Source organism: Elgaria multicarinata, chromosome 1 (genome assembly GCF_023053635.1).
Source record: "Elgaria multicarinata webbii isolate HBS135686 ecotype San Diego chromosome 1, rElgMul1.1.pri, whole genome shotgun sequence".
NCBI lineage: Eukaryota > Metazoa > Chordata > Lepidosauria > Squamata > Anguidae > Elgaria > Elgaria multicarinata.
Window position 1 is genome coordinate 138429863 of NC_086171.1, and position 23075 is coordinate 138452937.

The 23075-nt window shown below is 39.4% G+C and overlaps 1 protein-coding gene across 2 annotated transcripts; it reads left to right on the top strand.

Moving 5' to 3' along the window:
• The first annotated feature begins 546 nt into the window (after positions 1-546).
• LRRC40 (leucine rich repeat containing 40) lies at positions 547-21459 on the top strand. 2 transcript variants are annotated; one of them, XM_063137495.1, is made up of 15 exons: positions 547-844; positions 1911-2092; positions 3341-3414; positions 3858-3987; positions 5272-5395; positions 5845-5987; positions 7658-7830; positions 8094-8184; positions 8286-8331; positions 9165-9276; positions 11778-11885; positions 13461-13571; positions 15262-15339; positions 16629-16814; positions 17904-21459. In XM_063137495.1, exons 1-15 carry the CDS (start codon positions 682-684, stop codon positions 18007-18009), a joined length of 1827 nt encoding a protein of 608 aa, XP_062993565.1. In that variant the 5' UTR covers positions 547-681; the 3' UTR covers positions 18010-21459. The 2 variants fall into 2 exon arrangements, with proteins under 2 accessions (XP_062993565.1, XP_062993574.1); XM_063137504.1 differs by lacking the exon at positions 547-844 and adding an exon at positions 1609-1648.
• Positions 21460-23075: the final 1616 nt, after the last annotated feature.

Here is a 23075-nt window from a genome sequence, read left to right on the forward strand (position 1 = left end):
TAAGAAATATATAAATCAAAGATGTGATAGAAGGATGACCAGTGATCAAACTATTAAAATGAAGCAGTCAGTATACTAAGCAACCTTTGAAGAATATGCAATGTCAGCATACACCAATCCTTGTAAAAAAAAATAAATGCCAGGAGCTGAAGCAAATGCCTGCTTAGGAGTGACATTTTAGGCTTGGAAGCCTTTCACCAACCCAGTGTTCTCTAAATATTTTGGACTATATCTCCCTTTTTATGTCACAACTGAAGGGCAACAGGTTGAGGAAGGCTGCCTGGGACATTACATTTCTATGTTGCCCTAAGGAAACATAGCGTACGACATTCTTTTCTACTTCTATCCCTAAGGAATTACAACAACCCTGAGAGGTAGGTTAAACTGAGAAACCGAAAGACTTTAAACACTATGCTCGCTGGCAAACATGTATGACGTAGTTATGCATACTTCGGGAGAGACAGTCCGTATCTATCCTGGTTTTATTTCCAGCCACCAGCCTTTCCTGAGACGTACATCCCGTTCTCGCAGTCCCCCTCCCCTGGTCGAGGCGGCGGTGGCGGCAGCGGTTAGGTTGGCTGATCCGCCCACTACGTTAACAAAGGCGGTCCTGTGCGAGGTTGAGCCGGGCATCGCGCGGCGCCCTCCGGTTTGGTCGGGAAGAGGCTCGAGGTGGACGCGATGCCGGGCGCGCGGAGACGAGGAGCGGGCAACTCGCTCGCCGGCTTCCGAAGGGGCGCCGGGGACGGCGAGGCGAGCGCGGCGGCGGCGGTGCCTCAGGGCCTGATCCGAGCGGCCCGAAAGAGCGGCCAGTTAAACCTGTCCGGCCGGGAGCTGACAGAAAGTGAGAGCGGTTAGGGAACTGTGTAGCGTCTCAACACGGGTTGGTTGGTGGAGGGAGGCAAAGAGGCCTGCTGAGCTCAGCCCACGGGGCCGGTTCTCCCCCCCCCCCCCCGTCCCTCAAGAGGGAAGACGGCGGCGGTTTGGGGTCGAGGAGCTTACCAGGGCGGGGGCCGTGCTTTGGGCAGGGCCTTGTCATTGTATCTCTATAAGCCAGAGTTCGGCGCTTGTTCGAAGGGGCGTTTCATTGGGGTTAAAACCATGCACATCTCTCCTTTTCTTGCCCGGCCCTATATCGGCCATCCCCAAACCTTGTGCCTCCAGAGATGTTTTACTACAACTCCCAGCATGGAAGTTGGCTGGGGAATGCTGGGAGTTCTTGTCCAACACTAGCAGAGGAAGGCAACTTGTGGCAGCCCAGATGTTTTGGTCTGCAATTACCATAATCCCTCACCATTGGCTATGTGGTTGGGAATTGTAGGCCAGAACATCTGGGAGGCCACCAGTTGCCCACCCCTGTTGTACAGCTTTTCCTAAAATGTGTATTTGTAGTCATCATGAAGCAAAAACCAGGGGCTGAGTTCGGACGACACGCTAATCAACAGTTGTTTCCCATTCTGTTCCTATTACCCCTCCCCCCTCCAAGTTGATTAGTGTGTCGTCTGAACTCAGCCAGGGTCAGCATCAGGAGGAAGAGAGCCTCGAGGATGGGATGAGTGCAACAACTAACTGCTTTAGCTTGGTAAAGGAACAGAGGCAATTACAGGCTGGGTTTGCAGGTGGGACATACTGTATATGGGACAGTGTGGTGAGCATGCTGGCGCCAATGCTATGCACAATTACTGCAAAGGAAAAAAATGTGCTTAGGTCCATTGGAGTCAGTGAAACTTACTTATGGGTTAGGATTGTGCTGCACTTTTTAGAAACTGAGAAATGCATTCCTCCTTTTTAGATGTACATAACTCCAATATTTTCTTTTGCAATTGTGTGAATAACATTCAGAATGACAGTAGTGAAGGCTGAAGTTGTATGCACTTATTTATATGAACTTACAATTTTTCTGTATGTAGTACCTCTACATGTATGGCGGATAAATTTGGATACTCCAGAAGAAGCCAACCAAAACCTCTCTTTTGGTGCTGCTGATCGGTGGTGGGAACAAACTGATCTCATCAAACTAAACTTGTCTTCCAACAAACTTCAATGTCTTTCTGATGATGTCAAACTCTTGCCTGCGCTCACTGTGCTGGATGTGAGTACAATAACGCTGATGGGTGTTGCATTTATATTGTGTAATATGCTGATGAAGAGTGTCGGGGGAGGGATCGTGGATTAGGCATTTTCCATTCTGCAAGCTGTAAGGGTTTTGTTGAGTGCTCCAGTCTCGAAGGCTAAGTATAGACCTAACAGTAAAAATACATGTCTGTGATTCATCCAGTCCATAGGAAGCAATATTGTAGCCAGGATCAGAGGGGCTTCACAGGTATAGATTTGCCAGTAGCTGAATTGTTGTGGTGTTGAGGCTAGAGTGCTTGACTTAAAGCTCCATCCCTTGAGCGCTTTATCACATGCTCGTTACTGGGCACTCACAGAGTTTGCTCAGGTCCCTCACATGATGTCGTCTGCCTCCCGCATGCCTTCTGGCCTTTTTGCGACAAAAAACCCCCTGGTTAAATCTGATGTATTTTTAAACACGGAATTGCTGTTCTCTCCTACTGTGTGCAGGAGAAGCAGCGCCATTATAACAGCAGACTCAATGGGCCTCATGCTCATTGTGTACTTCCTCTTCTTGAAAGAGGAAGTAACTTGAGGAAGGAAAACACGGGCAGAGAAGCGAGGTAGGGAGCGTGTTTTCCCCCCAGTGTGATGGAGCTTTTAGACTACAAAGTCCCAGTTCACGTTCCTGTTTGTCTCACTAGTTGACCATAGATCAGTCGGAAGCTTCACTTGCTGCCTCGCTGGGAGGATAAAACAAATGCTGCCCTGATCTCCTTGGAGGTAGGGTGCTGGAAACCTATTTAAAAGTTGGCTGACTTAGATGGAGACAAAGAATGAGGAATTCTGGATCTTGGACATCTGAAACGAAACTGGTTCCTATGCTTTAAAACTCTTAAATCAAAGCTTGTGGAGGGATTGAAAACAGCTGCCTTTGTCTATGATTACCGCAGTGAAGCAGAGTACTTTGGAAAATAGAGTCTGTACATCTGAATGACCATATAGAAAACTGTTCTGTGTGTGAGCTTGGTTTTCCTCCTTAGTTCTTAAGTTCACTTTTTTTCCTTTCTTTCTTTGGTTTCACCTTGCCGTTAAGTGATAGGAGCTTGAAGAATTGGCTAAAAGTAAGAAACAGTGGAATTCTGCTTTAAGGTGCATTATAGTGGTTTGAACAGAAGTGATTTCTAAACCCTAAACTTTTTGGCACTTATGTATGTTCTAGATCAATTGATACTTCATCCACTAGGAGAATAAATGTCCTCCTGACAACTTCTTCTTATTTTAGGTGCATGATAATCAACTGAAATCTCTTCCTTCTGCTATAGGATTATTGGAAAATCTTCAGAAACTGAATGTGAGGTAAAATATATTATACCAACTTCATAAAAATGATTGGTGAATAGAAATAGTTCATTTGTAAAGTGCAAAAAATATTTGCGAGCCAGAGCATTTGATTAGTTTCAACAGTTGTTATAATGCAGCCTTTCAAAATTGTTAAGGTGACGGTAGCATCCCGGTTGTGGAATGGCCTCCTCCCCTCCTCAAGAGACTCACATTGCACCTACATTATAGTGTTTGGGGTGCAAGGTGAAGACCTTTTTAATTTCCCAGGCTTTTTAGAAAATACGTCACCGCATTTGTAGATCTTTGCACTGGTTTTATTCTCTTTTAAACTTATGGTTTTACTATTATGTTTTGCTATATTGCTATATTTTATGATAAGATTTTGCATTGTGAACTGCCCAGAGAGCTTTGGCAAAAGGGCAGTGTAGAAATATAATAAAATATTATTTTATCAATAGTCATAACAAACTGAAAGATATACCAGGGGAGCTAACCCAGCTAAAGCATTTGAGGAGTCTGCTGCTGCAGCACAATGAATTATGCCACTTGCCTGCTGAATTTGGACAGCTTATCAGTTTGGAAGAGTTAGTGAGTAGAAGATTTTTGTGATAACTCTCTCTCTCTCTCTCTCTCTTCTCATGATGGTTACTACTATTATTAACTTTCTAGTTATTAGTTTATTACTTGCATAATACTTGAATGGATATAGTATTTATAGTTGTTGAGTTGAATCCAGGCTACCTTTGGGCAGAGATCCGCCCACAGGACTCTCCTGCTGGAGGCAGGGGGGAGAGGGGATTTTTGCGGACTACGCCTTCCACTTGCTCCACCCTGAAAAGCTGCTCACTAGGATCAGGGGATCTCTGGAACATGGAGGGAGGTGGCTCTGGGTGCTGAAGAGGGAAGGAGGCATTGGTAAAAATCTCCTCTGTTATCTCTACTCGATCTCTGTCTCTTCAGTGAATGGAAAGAACCTGGGTCCAACCCTTTATTTTTGATTTATCAGTTTTAAGAATCAGGCAGTTTAAGAATCACGACAGTTTTGCCATGGAACGTTAAAACTCTACATATGACACACTAATACCCATTGTGCAATCATGAAGAATAGCCATTGATAGCCTTTTCCACCGTGCATTTGCCAAATTCCCCTTCACAGCTATCTAAGTGTCTGTCACCACATCTTGTGCATGTTGTGAAGAGATGCCTTATTTTCTCTGTCCTGAATCTACTGCTAGTTAATTTTACTGGGTGACCCCTAGCTTTAGATGCCACAAGTGCTTGATGCAGGAACTTTGTGTTTTTGTCAGTCCTGCTTCCGTGGAAGCCTTCACGTGTACAGCCGTACATGCAAAGGTCCCTTCTTGACAGGCATTTGCACGCCACATGCAGATGTCATAGGGAGGGCCTACATATTGTGCATGATGATTGGATGTGAGGCTACTTGATGTGACTCTGCTCACATATTTAATCAAGTAGGTTAAACAACATCTGAATAGGGATCTTGCTTATGGTAGGCCCAACTCTTCCATATTTTAATATATATATATATATATATATATATATATATATATATATATGTGGAAAGCACATGTTTCCAGTCGCATGTACGTACATGTATATGCTCCAGAGAGCCTGAATTGACAGTGGGTCTCCACCTTGTGTGGTGGCATTACAACTGCTGCTACGTCCTAAAATAAGGTAAACTCTAGGTAACCCAATTGACAGGAAACTTTACAACCTGCTTAATTTGAAATAACTTTACTAAACCTTGATTCAATAAAATGAGAATAAGTCCAAGACCAAGTCTGCTGGCTAGGTAGGTGTACATAGGGTTGCAGCTTGAATCAATGTTTCTTCTCTTCCTGTCTTCAGGATATTTCCAACAACCATATTTCTAGTATCCCTACAAGTTTTGCTTTTCTTACAAACTTGGTGCGTCTCAATTTGGCTTGCAATCAGTTGAGGAGTCTACCAGCAGAAATCAGTGCAATGAAAAGTAAGGAAGTTTTGTTACAAGTCATGACAAACTTGTATTTGTTGTCTTGTTTTCTTGGTAATAATTTGATTTTTCTGAAACTCAATTTGAACATTACATTGCCATCATGCTTCTCCTCTAAGGATCATTATTTTCATGTATGTAGATATAACTTAAACCAAAAGCGTCTTCCACAGCCTTGTACTGTTAAGTTAACCTCACCCATCCCCTTTTCCCTCTTGCGTAAATAGTTAGATTGGTGAAATCTCACTTGCACACTTCTGAATCATTCCTTATTCAATCTGGCTTGGGCACTGAATATTTCAAGCCCCTTTAAGAAGTAGAATATCATTAAAATTTACCTGTGTGATGGTGATGGTAGTCATCAGTAAAAACATCCTATTGACTTTGACTCTAATGACCTATTTGACCTATTCCTCTAATATATACACTTTGATCTGTTCCTATAGGTTTAAAACAACTTGATTGTACTAAAAACTACTTAGAAAAAATACCTCCTGAATTAGCCAATATGGTTTCATTAGAACAACTTTATCTAAGGAGAAACAAATTGTGCTACCTGCCAGACTTTCCTTCATGTATATCTTTAAAGGTAAGATTTGTTCTCCGTTGCTTTGATGCTTGTGTGTGCATTAGTGAATTGTGGTATTGAAGTATATTGGAGTTTTGCTTCCAGGGGCGGTGATGAGGCTTGAGAGGCTTTAGGATCCTGGCCTCTCTTCCTTCCACCCTGCCCACTGGCACACACACTTTTTCCTCTAACCGTGCCCTTCTGAGATCATGATACTGACCTTGGAAGAGGAGCCGCTTTGGAGCTTTCTGCAGTGGCTGGAGGAGGGTGGGGGTGAAGGTTCGAGGGAGGGATCTTAATCTCTGAGGTCCTAACTCTGTCTACAGCCTTGGAGGCGAAAATCTCCAGTATTTTATGGTCCCACAGACTTTATTCATTTGATTTGTACCCTGCCTTTCCACCAAGAAAGGAGCTCAAGGTGGCTAACAAATGTAAGAAGAAGAAAATAATAAAAACAAAAACAAATACATTAAAAACATAGTTAAAGAAGCAATTATAACTAAGTAAAACAGCAATAGAGTGAAACTTCTGCCAACCAACCAGTTTTACGCCAAAGGCCTGCTTGAATAAGAACAACATATTCCCCTGTTTGCAGAAGGACAACAGAGGGAGCCAACCTAGCCCTCCCTTGGCAAGGGAGTTCAGTAGCCTGGGAGCAGCCACTGAGAAGGCCCTCTCTCACGTCACCACTAAATGTGCCTCTGGAGGCAGTATTACTGACAGAAGGGCCTCCCCCAAAGATGTTAAAACTTGGGAAGGCTCATATGGGCAAAGGCAGTCTTTCAAGTATCCCAGTCCCAACCTGTATAAGCATCACTTTAAATTATGCCTAGCAACAAACTGGTAGTCAGTGAAGCTGTTGTAACAAGTGAGTCCCTGGGAACCAGCTTCCTGTAACTGGCCCCAGCATTCTCGACCTACATAGAGCATATTACAGTAGTCCAGATGGGATGTAAATAAGGCATGCATGATTGTGGCTAGGTACCATAGGCTCTGTAACTTTCATCTATATATATTAGTGAAACTGAGCTAAAAGTAGTTAAGTTCATCCTGTTAGGTACTGAAATTAGATTCTTAGCTTGATTTTCGTCCTCTGACATTGGTAATAGAGTATAGCATATAGGTTGTCCAGCTGGCTATATTTAACTACATACAGAGCAATTCTATACACATATACTCAGATACAACTGAGTTCAATGGGACTTACTCCCAGGAACTTGTGTACAGGATTGCAGCCTAACGTGGTGCTTTTAGACACATGTTTTAAGGGCAGAGTGATTGCTGTGACACATGCACATGATGTAGTTCCATCCATATTCTGAAGACAATTTGTGTTCAGGGTTTTTTTCAGAATGTGGGTAGAACTTTTTTTTTAATGAAAGGTAAGATTGGTATCACCAACTTTCTCACACTCTGATGTTTCTCTATCAAAAGGCCAATCCTACTGTGTTTAGCGTAGTTTACTTCCATGTAAGTATGTGTGATATAGCAACACTAGTGACTTAATTACCTACAGGATTACTAAAGGCTTCCTGCTGGAGAAACTGTGATTTTTTTAAAAATGAAATATTTGTTTGCTTCTAGAAATGTAGTGGTAGAACTCACAGAATACTTTATCTTGGCATACTCTGTCTTTTCTGAGATTAATTTGTCTTGATTAATTTATGTTTGATTTTTTTCCATTCCTCTAGGAATTGCATGTTGGTGAAAATCAGATTGAAGTGTTAAGAGCTGAACATCTAAAGCATCTGAATTCCTTGTGTGTATTGGAACTTAGAGATAATAAGTTGAAATCATTGCCTGATGAAATTACTATACTACAGGGATTAGAGCGACTAGACCTATCCAACAATGATATCAGTAGGTAAGACTACAGTTTAGTATAGTAGGAAAACATATGTAACAATCTTCCTTGCTTTGTAGCAAGGAATTCAGGTTTACACAATTAATGAATTTTAGAACTAAGAATATTGTTTCTCTTGAAAAACAATATTAATTTGTAAAATAATATTGAATCATGAAGGATCTTCTAATTATGATGTTCAGAATCCTGGGTAAGCAAGGTGAGTATTGTTTGAGTTTTGAGTTTGATCAACATAATTTCTGAAAACTACTTTATCTTGTCAGCCTTCCTTGTAAGCTAGGAAACCTTTCTCAGCTGAACTTCCTAGCATTGGAAGGAAACCCTTTAAGAACAATTCGAAGGGATGTTCTACAAGTAAGTACACATACTTTACATATTGAATTATTTCTACTCCCTTATAACGAAAGACGTGATAATTGACAAGCTTTTTCTGTGCTCTTATTCTTCTACGTTAGAAAGGAACACAAGAAATTCTGAAATACCTTAGAAGTAAAATACAAGGTAAATGTTTTATTTGAGAGTTGAAGATTATAGTTAAGTGATGACAAAACAGAATTTGCAATTCAAAAGACCAGACAGAACATATACACAATGGCTCTAGTAGAACCCTAACTCAGTTAGAGGCCAAGGTGAGCTTTTGAGGACCATTTTAAGGTCTGTAACAATGGGGCCTTTTTATGGCCATTCTGACTGGGAGCAAACCTTTCAGTCTTCCTCCTTTCGCTTTGAATTGGCTTTGTGTCATCACATAGCCAAATATGATTGGTTACATGATTGGTTGTGAAACGAATTCAGAGAGAGGATGGGCAGCACCTCAGTCTGTTGACTTCATGCTATCATCATTGCATGGCCAGATTCAGTTATGGGATGTGGCAGCCGTATGGCTATGCTGTTCCCTGTTGACTGAAATTAATTTATTAGAAAAAAAGAGCATGTAGTTTGAAAAAAACACAAATGGCACAAATGCAGACTGTGACGAGGCTGCAAAAGTACAGCAAAAAGGAGAACATGGCCAGGGGATGAGGGACCTTATTTTGGCAGTGAAGAGTATACATCGTGTTCACCTTGACCTGCTTTGTATTTTCCAAGTGTTTTTCAATGCATTGAAGTCAGTGGGACATATTTCTGAATAAGCATACATAGGATGGGCTGCAAATATGACATATTGAGAGGAGAGTTGGATCATTTGTGAGACATCTGTAATGGCTCACATTAAGTTTTTTGTTAAAATTTGAAATAAATCATGTTCCTGACCATTTGGCCATACTTTATCATCTTCTCCATGTTTCTCATGTTTGTCAAATGTTAAACATACCTTGTTCTGTTTTCTTTAGATGATGATTTAATTAGTCCAAATGGAGAATTGCCTGTGACTGCAATGACCCTGCCAAGTCAATCAAAAATTAATTTGCATGCTATAACTGTGTTAAAAACATTGGATTATAGGTAGGAATATTTTAACTTTATAAATTCTATATTTATACATGAAAATGAATTATGAAATTTTCAGTTTTATAGCCTGTCCCTGACAGATAAGTTTTAGTGAGGCCATCCGTTCATCATAGCTGAAGGAAAAAGCCACAGCATCATATGCTTCCCCTGCCAGCTACTTGCCTCTCTGGCGTAAATTATATCTTGTATCTCAACCATTATTTGCTTGTCTACAACATTTATATTTCTGCCCAAAGCTCTCAGTATTAATGTTAACTGTGGATAAGTTTGGTGTTGATGGTAGTCCTTAATTCCATAGTTAAAGTGGGGAATACATGCTGGAAAAGGATGGGTCTGTGGGAGGAAGAACACACAGTCCTGTGTCGCAGTCCCTTATCCATGACTAGTTGCAAAAGCTAGTTACAGCAGTACTGGCAGTAGAACTGCAAGTTTTATAAAGGTTTTGCCTTGGGATTCAGATTCCATTTTTATTCTGGGTGCCTTCTTGTAAGCGGGTTTAAACTATGCTGCAATTTCAGTTGTTGCTCAAAAGAATTGAGAACCTTAGTGCAATCCTATACATGTTTACTTTGAAATAAGGTACAACAGGCTGGTTCACATGACAAAACAAGCCACAATGGGTTATTTAACCTATAGTGAGGCCGTGGGGCTTGCAGACCACATGCGACCACCATTTTGCGTATCTGAAATGTGTTGTGCGAATTTGGCAAGTGTGAGTAATGCAAGGGTTAAACAATCCTCATATAATCCTAGAACCAGATGACGGGTTGTTTAACCCTCACATATTTCACATTCACCAGGTTCGCACAACATGACAATCCAAGGGGGAGTTAATGTTCAAAGTGCATTCATGGGCACTGTGGCTCATCATGGCTTAAGTAACCCATGACAAGCTGTGTCATGTTGTGCAAACTAGATCACTGTGTTCAATGGGAGCTTAATTGTGCATAGGATTGCTGCTATAGTAATCTTAACAGCCCCTTTCATAGTAATGTAGTAGACTATAGTAATGGTAAACAGTAATAAGCTTTACAGTGTTCTTCCCCAAACATGAAATAAAAAATCATCTATTTGGTAAAGCTGCGGAGCAACTGTTTGATTATTGTTGTGCCAGTAATACTAATGCCAAGGGAGCTAGGTTCAGTCCCTTTATGCTGTCCTGCTGCTGGTAGGCAAGATGTTTTTATTCAAGCAGGCTTTTGGTATGTAAGCAGGAGTATTGGGTTTACTGCTCTTTTTATTCAGTTATTGTTGTGTTTTTAATTGTATTTTAATGCACTTGTTTTATTATATTATTTTTTAATATTTTTTATTTTTTCCAAACACCAATAAATAAAAGACACTGCAGAGCAAAATATAATACATATAGACAGACACACCCACAAAATTCAAACAAAGCAAAAACAAATAAAAAACACAAAAATAAAAAGTTCTTCCAATATTCTCCTCAGCAAAAATATGTAACAATGTTGTTGTTATTTTTTTCTTACTCTATCGCTGTCAAATCCAAATCTCTAATTTCTCTCTTAACATTTTCTACATTAAGATTTTCTACATTATTGGTTGAATCCACAGATATACAAGTCATCTTTTTCTCGTCCCTTCATAAAGTTTACAAAAGGTTCCCATTCAGTTATAAATCTTAAGTCGATTTTGCTCTCATTATTGCCGTGAGTTTCGCCATCTCCGCTAGCTCAAACATCTTCAGTAGCCATTCCTCTATTGTGGGCACTATTTCGCCCTTCCATCTTTGCGCATATGGTAATCTTGTAGCTGTTGTCATATACAAGAGTATAGTCCCATAGTTCTTTTTCATCTGCTCATCCATAAATCCGAAAAGAAAATATTCCGGTTTCAGTTGGATATTATTTTTTTGGATTACAGAATGAATTTGTATCCAGAAAGTTTTTGCTTTTTTGCAGGTCCACCATGCATGGTAGAATGTTCCTTCCTGCTCTTCACATTTCCAGCACAACCCTGATGGCTCTTTATACATTTTAGCCAATTTTGCTGGTGGCATTTTATTATATTATTGTTTTAATCAAATTTTGTTTATGACTGCAAGCCGTCTTTAGTACCATTTTTCTTGGTAGAAAGGCAGGGTATAAATCAAATCAGTAAATATAACAAACAAGACTATCCCTATCCAGAGCCTTATAAACTAAAGCTTTCTGTGGAGTGGTCTTATTGAAGTCAGTTAGTAGCTATTGTTGTAAAGACTAGAGAAATGGCTTCACTTCTCTTTCATTTTTAAAAAGCTGTTGTGACTTGGTCTTTCAGCTTTATTCTATATTGACAATGAAGTACAAACTAGTCACTCTGCAAGTGGATTTATAACAGCTCAATGGCTTTTCCATTTGAATTGTTGATGTTTTTTAAAAATAATAATAATAATAATAATAATAATAATGTTGTTTTATCAAACCACCCTAGCAAATTAGATTGACGATTGTTATCTATCTGTTAAATAAAATGACTTTAAAAATATTGTTTAGTGACAAACAGGCAGCTGTAATTCCGGATGAAGTGTTGAATGCAGTTGAAAGCAGTCCTGTCACTACCGTAAATTTCAGCAAGAATAATCTGACTGAAATTCCAATGAGGTACTGTGTTTCTCCTACAGCAATGTTAATGCTGCCACTTCTTATTTTAAGGCAAACATTTTAGGCATGTTTTAGTCCTGGGAGGAAAAATATTACTTCAGTTGTCTTTGTGTCTTAGAATATAATCCAAGCTGTGCCCATCTTGAAGGATTTTGTTCATTGTGAGTGGTATGGAGTGGTATATTAACCATGTGATCTGGCTTGAACAGTGTTATGTGAACTTGACTCAGGCTCACACTTGCTTCCCTCTTCCTTGTCCCGCACATGTGCAAAGAGTAGATTGGAAGCCTCTACTTCCTGGTTTTTATTACTTTTATCATTATGTTCAGAAAAGGGCATACTGTGGTTAATCTAACGAACCAAGCCAAGATCAGCCCTGGTTTGTTTTAACAAATCCTTGTTTAAAGCAGGCTTCCACAAATCAGGTTGCCATAGCAAGTATGGCACCCCTCTGATGAGTGTGGCAAGTAAAGCGATGCAGGACCAAACTGGGAAACTCCTCTACCCTGGTCTTTCCTAAAATGGAGTACAAAAGACAAGTTGGGAAGGTAGGATGCCACTGCTCAACGGCCTTGGGGTGCCTCCATGGAGCAGTGGCTTATGGTTCACTCTCTTGTGGCCTTTCCAATCCGGCAATGCCTGTGGTGTGTGTTGGATGCCAAGGTTCAGAGGAACTCTCTGTCTCCAATTGGCATTGCCAAGTGAGTCACTCTCTTGCCAGCTTTTCCCATTGTGAAAATGTGGTGGGCTACAGTCGTTGGAGGCGCTCAGAGTTCCCGCAAGCAGCATTGTGAGAGCAGCCGCTCTCCTCCTTCTTTTCCTGTTGGGAAAGGCTGACAGGTAGTGTATGTTTGGCACTGCTGGTCAGAGGTGCTTGGAACATTTATGACCAGTGTTGCCCAAAAGGCCATTCTTCTGCCAGCCTTTCCCTACGGGTGTATGTTGTGAGCGATGCTGGCCAGAAGTGCTTAGGGCTCTTTGCCCAACCTGGCATTTTACCACCCCAACCCTTGTAGACTCCTGGTTTAAACTAATCAGAGTTCCCGGTTCAGATGTAACAAGAATAGAGCAGATGAGCGAAATCTGTTCTTGTTACCAGATGCTGTTACCAGCAGCTTACAGGCTTAATTTCAGCAATAAAAACGTGCTATTTATCTGCAGGCCTTTCTTTAGGCTTCATATATTAAGCTGTCAGTTATTTAATGCCACAAGATAATAACAATAATTATATATTGCCAACATCCCCAAGTAGCCAGTCTGAACACTACTTTCAAACTGAAGAAAGTGAAATAACGGTTTTGAATAAGTTCCCTCATTTTGAAGCAAAATTAAGTTTGTAACGGTTAACAGCCAACTGCCCAGATCCTTTTGTCAAACAGAATTTATTTGATTAGCGTTGGACAGGTACATATATCTGATTCATTCTGTTCATCTGTAGCTCTAGGTGAGGATAACTTCCTTGAGGTTTATAAAATGGTGATAGGTAAAATACACGTTGGCTTTATCAGTGGTCTTTTGAAATAGCTCTAAATGCTGCAAATCTTCATCAAGATCCCTTTTTTTAAATACCTGCAGAATTGTGGAACTAAAAGAATCTGTCTGTGATATCAATTTTGGTTTCAATAAGCTCTCTTCCATTTCTCTGGAGCTCTGTATGCTTCACAGACTGACACATTTGGATATCAGGTAGGTGATTACTTAAACTTTCTTCCTAAGACATCATAGAATTATAGACTCCCTTAAAGCCTTTCCCTTGTTAAATGCAGTAATAGGTAAAATGTTAGCCAATGCTTGAAGTGAAGCTGAGGATACTCCTAAACTCGATTTGAGAGCCCTGGCAACAGAGTTAAACAGCAGCAAAAGCAAACTATTACTATAGTGTTGCAGCAAATGTGGCTAAGGAGATACGATAATAAAATGTCTGAGAAATGGCTGGCCTTCAAGAAGACTTGAATTTGTAGGCATTGCCTAAATCGGTATGACATTAACATGCTGAGATCAAAAGAAAGAACAAGGCCACACTTAAACAATTTGTGACACATGTAACAAAATCTGTCCTACCAGCCCTTTGTGGGCCCTGCAAGGGACCCCAGTAAACATTTGAGTTTTGCTGCCTAGTATCTAGCAGCCCACATATTCTTTTGGTAGAGAGGGGGTTGGGACTCAGTTTTTCCCCATAAACTATTCCCAACTCTTCTGGCTCATATTTTATGCACTCAGTCAAACTAGTCAAGATCAAGTGGAAGCCTCTTAATTCCTATCTGGCTTCCATGTTTGTAGTGCTCCAGGAAGGATGGCCAGTTGCAATATACTTTTGTCTATATCTCTGCCTGTCCCTTGTACTTCCTACATTTTTGCACTCCATTTCAGTTGAGCCACTTCACTTGTGGAAGGGAAGGCAAATATTAGCAGTTGGAGGTTTGAGCTAATTTGCCTTTGGGTGGGAGAACAATTGGCTTAAACCCCTAAATTCTATGTTGCTAAGCTGATAAATTGTATTTGATTGGTTTTCCCTAATGATGCTTTATGAACAGTTCTCAACAGGTAAAAATGGGCAGGATTAAAAAGATTCACAGCTGTTGTTTAACTCAGGTAGTCTCTATAAGCTAATTCAGTGACCCAGTAGAACATTTTGTTGGAATTACTGCATGTGCTCCACTGCGGCTGCAACAAATTTCCGTAGAACCAGAGTATGGCTTGAATATGGCTTGTTGTTATGTGTGAACCCTGCAGTATGATTTAACTATGGGTTGTTAACTATGAACAATCCAGAGCTCACAACCCAACAACAAAACATGGGTTCTTTCCCTGGGCTGTTCATGGTTAACCATAATTAACCTGTAGTGCAGGTTTTGCATGTAAAGACAACCCACAATTCAGTGACAATCAGGCCATAGAAAATTATGCTACTGGAATTGCCTGGTGGGACAAACCTCTATTTATGTAATGTGATAATAGGAGCCCTGCTGGACCCTAGGTTAGGACCTGGTTTCCAACAGTAGTTAACTATATGCTTTTCGGACGCTCACAAGCAGGGCATGAAGGCAACAGCCTGAACATAGAGGTTCCACTTGCATGCATGCACATTCATTCACACATGATGATTGTACATTGGTTGTACATGTGAAGTATACTCATCTAGGTTATTAATCATGGGGAAATGGTTCTCAATCTGTGTTAGAATGGGTAGAGTAGTTCCATCTGTGTATTGAACCAAAAACATTTTTTAATTTAACATTATTTTTAGTCCACCTTTAAGCATGGAACCCTCTCATTTACAGCGTCTGTACTGGGAAATGGTTCAATTAAAACATCAACTTCTAGTACATACCTTTAGTTGGAGTGTGTGATTGCTTTTGGTTTTTTTATACTTTAGAAATAACAGCTTGACATATCTGCCTGATGAAATGGAAGCACTGGCAAAACTGCAAATAATAAATCTAGCTTTTAACAGGTAAGTGCTCTTACAGATGACCCTAGCAAGGTTACTAAATGGAGGGTCTATCTGGCCCCAACATTGCAGACTTTTAGGAGGGCTCTGAAACTTATTTATTCTGGTCTTCCTCTGTTGGTGTGTTGTTGTTTTTATTAAAATGTTATCTTACGTTATTCTTGTCAGCTGCCTTGGGAGGGCTCCTGCCCTAAAAAGCAGCCTAGAAATATAATAATAATAATAATAATAATAATAATAATAATAATAATAATAATAATAATATAAATAAATGGTCTTATGCCTTCGTTTTGTGAATACTGCTACTTTTTGTCAGAGAGACCCTTAACAAACTTGTGCATTTAGAAGTTCAGCCAGGTGGTTTGCTTGTATAACCAGTATCACGTTGAAGGAGGAAATTCCTGGGATACTTCAGTTTGCATGAATCGGTTGCATAAAAAAAAGCTCTATTCAAGAGATGTAAAGCTTAAGTGCTCTTAAGCCCATTAGGGCGGAGAGAGAGTGTGATACTTTTTGTGCGTATCTGGGAGTTGGCAGAATTGAAATTTGAGATACATATAACTACTTAAATGCACATGATTTATAATTTCTCATAAAATTGTACTGTTGGTACATTTATAAAGTTTACCAGTAAAAAAAAAAAACACCAATTATAAATATACCCAGTGTTCAGGTACAGCAACTTGCTACTGAGTCTACAAGATACCTAAGGATATCATATTTTTTTGTCAGGAGAATAGGGAGAAAAATCAAGAGTTGAAAATAGAAACTCAACATTATAGTAAACAAAACGAAAGGCTTATTCCCTAGACATAGAAATTGTATCATCTCCTTACTGACACCAATATCTAGTAATAAAAGAACCAATTCAGGGAGACATTTACAGATAAATACTATTACCTACCTATCTTTTGCTTCACCTCAGAAGTTCTGAAGTCTAGTGATTCTTCCTGCCTTGTGTCTTATCCTCTATTACAAATATTTGATTGGATTGAAACCATGCAATCCTGTGCATGTTTATGCGAAAGTATGTCTCACTATATTCATTTCTGTTTACTCCCTAGTAAGTATTTTTAGGATTGCAGTGCAAGCTAGTTGCACTTACTGTAAGTCTCATTGGAATCAATGATTAACTTAGTTTTTTGAATAAAATCTCTGAAGGATCCACCATACTCAGTTTCCAGCAACTATATGATAGTTGGAACACAACAGGTGCTTGTGTTTACAAAAGTTATTTTTTAGGTAGAATTTCTCTCTTTCTGCATTTATGTCTTCTAATTATTCCTTTATAGATTTAAAATATTTCCAAATGTCTTGTATCGCATCCCAACCCTTGAAGCAATCCTCCTTGGTAATAATCAGGTTGGATCTCTGGACCCTTTACAAATAAAGACGTTGGACAGGCTTGGTACCCTAGATCTTCAAAATAATGATCTGTTGCAAGTACCACCAGAACTTGGGAACTGTGACAATCTTCGGTAACTTTAACTTTATGAATCCTAGATTAACTGTTTCTAAGCAGCTTACTTATTTTGGAAAAGACTGCAGTGAAGCAAGTACAAATGTGCATTACTAAATCCATTTTATTTTTGTGTCTATTTGAATTGATTCACTTATCATTTTGAAAATGTGTATCCTTAGTTCTTTGTAGACAAAGCTGTCAAATAATGTTGTTTCCAAAGATTGGGTACGCACTAAATCTGAGAGTAGGTTCCTCCATGTACTCCCATCAGTATGGATACAATACAGTGATTGAATATTTGACTCTAGCATCTCTCTGACCTTCTGGGATAGAACCCAGGACCTTACAAAAAGGTTTATTGGAAAGCCCATGTTCAAATAAACCATTTCCCCAGTTCAGGTGCTACATTGTATCTATACTAAAGAGAAGGCAGGAGAGAGCCCAGTCTCAAAATTAATCATCTGGCAGTCCTATCGGTTAAAGATTGGTGTTCTTATAGACCTTGGCCCTGGTTGGTGCTTGTAGGGGGAACTCATGGTAAAATATTATTTTCTGATCCATTCTTGATCCTTATACATATATATTTTTAAAAAGCCAATCTAAAACTGAAATTTGATGCTGATTTGAAATTTCCAATTAAGATAGGGGGAGGAATTTTCACTGGAGAGGAACTAGGAAGATGTAATTCTATGACTAGGCGTGAAGCAAAATTTATGTTGAAAAAGGTTTTAATAAGTGATCACACGGGAAAAAAGCATTATTGTGAGAAGTTAAACAGAAAAATATATGCAATGTGCTGTTGAAGGTTTTTTTAAAAAACTGTAAAAATAATGGTCTTTCAATCTGCATAAGTCCAGTTGTGGTTGAAAGATAGCAGATACAAATGATTAGAGACACCTGTCCTCCATTTTTAAGTAACTCACATGAACCTTCAATGGGTCGCTATTTAGGTGACTTCTCTGACTCCAAAGTTTTTCAATGAATCCTACCTAAAATTTTAGAATTTAAATTATTAGTTTCTTTCATGTATAAGGATTGTGCGCACATACACATGGGTGCGCTAGAATGAACTCTTGTCCTAATTGGTTTCTGATCCTTCAATTAGGACACTTTTGCTAGAAGGCAATCCTTTCCGGACTCCTCGAGCAGCCATTCTTGCCAAGGGTACAGCTGCTGTGCTTGAATACCTAAGAAGCAGGATTCCTACATGATTCATTTTGCTGGTTTGAACTGAAATTTGTGCAAGATCTTGCTCTCCGAAGAATGAAACCTGCAGTCCTTGTGCTGGAGAATTGTGTGTTTGGATTAGCATAAACCCAGAGCACACATGCTGGCATTACTCTTATGGTCTGATTCACTTAGGACTTTTTCCTTATATGCAAGCAGTTCAACTACCCTTGGGTACATACTTGTATGACATAAGTGTGGATCTGTGGTACATGGATCTGTTCAGCAGCGATTCTTGTGATTACGACAAGAATTGCTTCTGCAGAATTGCTCCTGGAGAATTGCTTCTGCAGTCAAGGAATTGTTGGTGGCTGTATCCATGTATGCCCTGATTCTACACACACCCTGCCTCTATATGAAGCAATGTTGTATTTTAGCTGAAGTTGGACACATGTACTGATCTGGATTTGTGTTGAAACTCCACCATCATCATGTTCAAAATTACATTTTCTGTTTTCTTATTTTGAGAGCCCCAAAAATGTTTTTGTCAAAGAATAAAAAATGGGGATTTTAATCTGCACAGTATAGTGCATTTGGTTCATGTTTTGGCCTATTACAGGAGAAGTATAATAAAGGCTTCTTAATTGCCATTGATGTATTTGTAACCATATTCAATATATATTGAAAAATCAGGCTCAAACACACATAGAAGATGTTGATCCGTTTTAGAAAATCAGCCACATGGCTTAATATGCTTTACATAAAAGTGACTGTTATAAATGCCAGAAGTCCTTGTAGAAGAACTGTGCCATGCAATTGGGGTAAAAAACACACCCAATTGCATAAGAATACCCTAATACTGGGGAAGCTAACATTTTGGGGCTAGAATTTTGTGAATACCATAAGCACTTTTACAAAATGGCTGTCTTTGGTGCGGACAGTCACAGAAAATTCATTTCACACAAACTGGTAAGGTTAAAAGGACAGTAACCAAAACACAAAATCACTCATTTGAACTGTACGTTTTCTGTTTCAATATCTATTGAACAGAAAGCAAACCAAATACTTTCCTCAAGTGGGAAGTTCAGCCCCACATCAATTTCTCCCAAATTCACATCCCATCCAGTAAACACACATGGTTGTATGTAATAGTGTAATACCGCTAGCACAAATGAAGTTAACCGTGGCCGAAACCCAAATTCTGAACCATGGTAAGAGGGAGAATCAAACTTCAGTTCCCCTTGCGTAGCCACTAGCACGTCTTAGGTTTCCAAAGTGATCTGCTAACGGTTGTGCAAGAGGACAAGGCAGCAGAGTTCTGCTAGCACAGCAATTGCCCGCTCCCTGTCCTGGTCAGGCAACTGCTCTCCCTCCCTGCCAGCCTGCCCTCGGGTTGCTCTTTCCATCCCTGCCTGCTTCTTTTCTTTCTCTTTGGTCCGAGGCATGCTATGAAGCACAGCACTAGCCAAGGCTCCAGCTGCTTGCCACTTTTCTTTTCCCAGAGGCCCCACAGAGGCATGCTGAGGAAAATTAGGCGGGGGAGGGGGGCAGCTGGAGGCTTGGCCAGCGCTGTGCTTTACAGCACAAACAGCTCCCCTTAAGTAAAACAAAACATGGATTGCAAGGGGCAGGAAAGTCTCACAGGTGCCTCTGCAGGGCTCTGCAAGTTCCTTGATGGGGATAACCCACCTTAGTTCAAAATAGATCTTATATATTGGCGCACATGGCAGTTTTCACGTTTCTTTGTAAAATACACGATATTAGCAGTTGGGAAACAGAAGGCACGTGACTGTACCAGAGTATTTTATGAGAACCTATTCTGTGAGAACTGGTCCTAATCCTTTAATTGGAAACTTGCCTCTGACACTTCTTGCACATCTTTATGTGGTCTTATCTTCATTGAGTGTACTAGGTGCACTCTTTGGACTGTGTTGCCCTGCTGGGCTTGCTTTGCGACCATTTTATATTGGCGTAAAATCATAACCTTAGAAAGGGGTTATTTCTGCCAAAGCTGCAGCCCTAAAAGTACTTTAATGTTCTATTAATCAATGGGATTTACTACTGAGTCAACAGTGCGAAGACAGATTTTAAATCTAGCATAATTCTGTATGTATCGTAACAAACAGAAGCCCCAGTCTGTTGGTTGATACATACAGTAGCACGTAAGTAACTTACTGCCCACAAGGATATTCCCTTTTCCCCCAAATCAGCTGATAAGATTGCAGAAGCCATAATCCCTTTCCAAAAGAAAATAAGAGATTGTTCTCAAGAGTAGTGGGTTGAGATGATAGTAGTAACAATTCTTGAATGTTTGATCTTACAGCATAATGAAAACGTTTGGATTTTCTAAATGTAGTATGGGTGAAATTCTTTCAGACTAGAAGATATTTCTAGCCATTGGCACCAATCCAGCATAGTGCACAGTATGCTTACACGTGTTTGACAGTGGGGAATTTCTCAAACAATTTATGCAGGTTACTTGCATGGTGACCACATTAGACACACGCTACTCCAGATCAGTTGTGCCAAATGCTTCTAGTCTACAGTATAAGCAGGATCCAGGTGAAGAATAGCAACCAGTTGCCTAAACCAGCATTAACAACTCCTCTGGGATAGCCAATACTACTTTGGTGGCTATAAATGCTGAAAAGCTCACAACTAGAAGTGTCCTTTTATTTTACTTTGCAGGATGCAGTCCCACTTGAGGCTTTTCATGTCCTTGGAATGCTACAAAATTAAACACACAACTTGTGAAATGACAGAATTCAAATAAAACGAGGCCTGACATTATTCGAAACTTGCTATCTGTGAATTAGAAAAAAATAAAATCTTTGTGCTGGTGTCTTGCAATTACATTTTTAAAAGACGGAATACTTACAATAAGGTGACTTTATTTATACAATAGACTTTTTAATATATTATTCAAAACACTTTTTTTAAATACTGAAAAAGTTTGAGTACATCAAAGCCGAAAATGGCTCTGCTATACGCTGCACAGCATTATTTTGAGTCCCTGTATTCTTCTTATGTACAGAAAGCATCTGCAAAATGCATTCTAGACACAATATGCACCTTACCAGTTAGTGTCAATACACAAAGTAAAATGGGAAGGATACCACCTGCATGTGCAAATTAAAGTTAATTGATTTCACTGAATCAATTGATTTAAAATATAGCTTTAAGTACCTTTTTGCACATAAACTGAAGCAGCTTTCAAGTTCAGTAAATCTGTATACTGCAAAAACATTGAAATACATTCACAATCTATGTTCATAAAGTAGTAAATGATTCTTCATTCAGCCTTATTTACAATGATACTGTAATTAAACTGAAAAGTACAGTTTTTCATATAGCAATCTTTGTAACACATACAAAAATGACAGTTTTGTATATAATTTAAGCTCAAAATCACAATTGTTTCAAAATATTAATTACAATACAGCTATCTCTATAATTAAACATGTGTTTTATAAAATGGTAAAATTTGTAATAAAGTAAGTTGTTGGTTTTGACTTGATTACAGTACTCACAAGTAGAAAAATGTAACTAATAAGTCTTTGACTTGCCCAGTGTTAAGCCACCTAAGCTAGCAAAGAGGCAGGAAAGGCCCCAATTTATAAAAATTCAGCCTCTTGTGCTGAACTGTTGTGGCTTATTGATGTTTAGAATAAAAGATTTTACAAGGGGGCATGGAAATTCTAGATGGGGTGAAATGGTATGCATCAATATACATATTTTGATGTCCAAGTTAATGCACATCTGAAAGGTTCATAAAGACTAATAAGGGAGGATTCATTTTAAAAGTCTGAATTAAAATCTGGTGTTTATAGACAGAAATCTGGCTATTAAAAATCAATGTGTTGAAGAAAATATGTTTTGCCTCTGGGTGTCACTGCAGGGCTGCACAGGACTACTGTCCCTGTCAAACATAGCAAAACCATTTTTAACCCTCCTTTCAACGCATTTATGGCCAATCCAAACTACTGACTAAAAGTTGCTTTTATACTTGTCTCATATTTGGAACATAATGCAATAATGAAAGACATGTCCAAAGGGGAGGAAATTGAAATCAAAATACTTAATAGCAATTCCTAAAGGAAGAGAAAATGTTTTAGAAAAGTATGAGTCACTCTTGAGTTCCATCTTACTTTTACCAAAGGTACATGGAAGCTGTAAACATGAAAAACTTGACTCAATGTTACTAGGTTATTTTTTTAAAAAACCTTACTGTTCCCAATAGTGATCCCTACTGAACCTTAGCAAGGGAATAGATATACTAGCATTTTGCTTTAGTTTCTCTGATTTGTATGATTATTTCTTAATGAGGCATGTTTTGCTGTCAAACACAGAACTCAGTAAGATCACAAGCTAACTGTAGAATGCTGAGACAACTTTTTTTAGTTGGGAAAATGGACAGCACAGTCTATTGCAAAAAAAGAAGCTTAATCCAGTAGAACATCCTACTCTAATCAGGTGCCCTCCAGATGTGTTTGGACTACAACTCTCATCATCCCCAGCTAGTATGGCCACCAGCCATTTATGTAGCAGAACATGCTCCTATTGGCAGGATAAAAGAAAATGCATCATTTGGTTCTAGATTTCATAGGTGCAAGGCTTTTAAGGGAACAATAGTCAATTTAAAAAATGAGACTTTTTTAATTTATAAATTGGTCTGTAAGTATACAACACAAGAACCTTGCTGAAGTTAAGACAGTAATGGCTCTGGTGCTCGGATGGGAAACTCTGAGGGAATGTCTTGCGTTCCATGGATGTAAGCAAGAAGGGATGTGAGTTTAGTGGCAAAGACAGGAAGTTTGGCTAGCCTTATTTTTTTTAAGGGTTAACAGCACTTGCTACAGCAGCCAAGGCAAGGTCTGGTGACAAAGTTTTCTAAACACAGGACTTTGACCTAGTTAGAACTGTTTAAAGTAGTCACTTGATTAATCCCATGTATTCCGGTTGATTACTGTATTGTTTGAAATATACACAGGGTAAAAATAATTCTGAACCAAGAAGCATGCTCCCTTTTGTTTTAAGATGATGCGTGTGTGTGTCATAATAGGTGTGATACCCCCCCTCGTACACATAGGGCCTGTTCAGAAGTCACGCT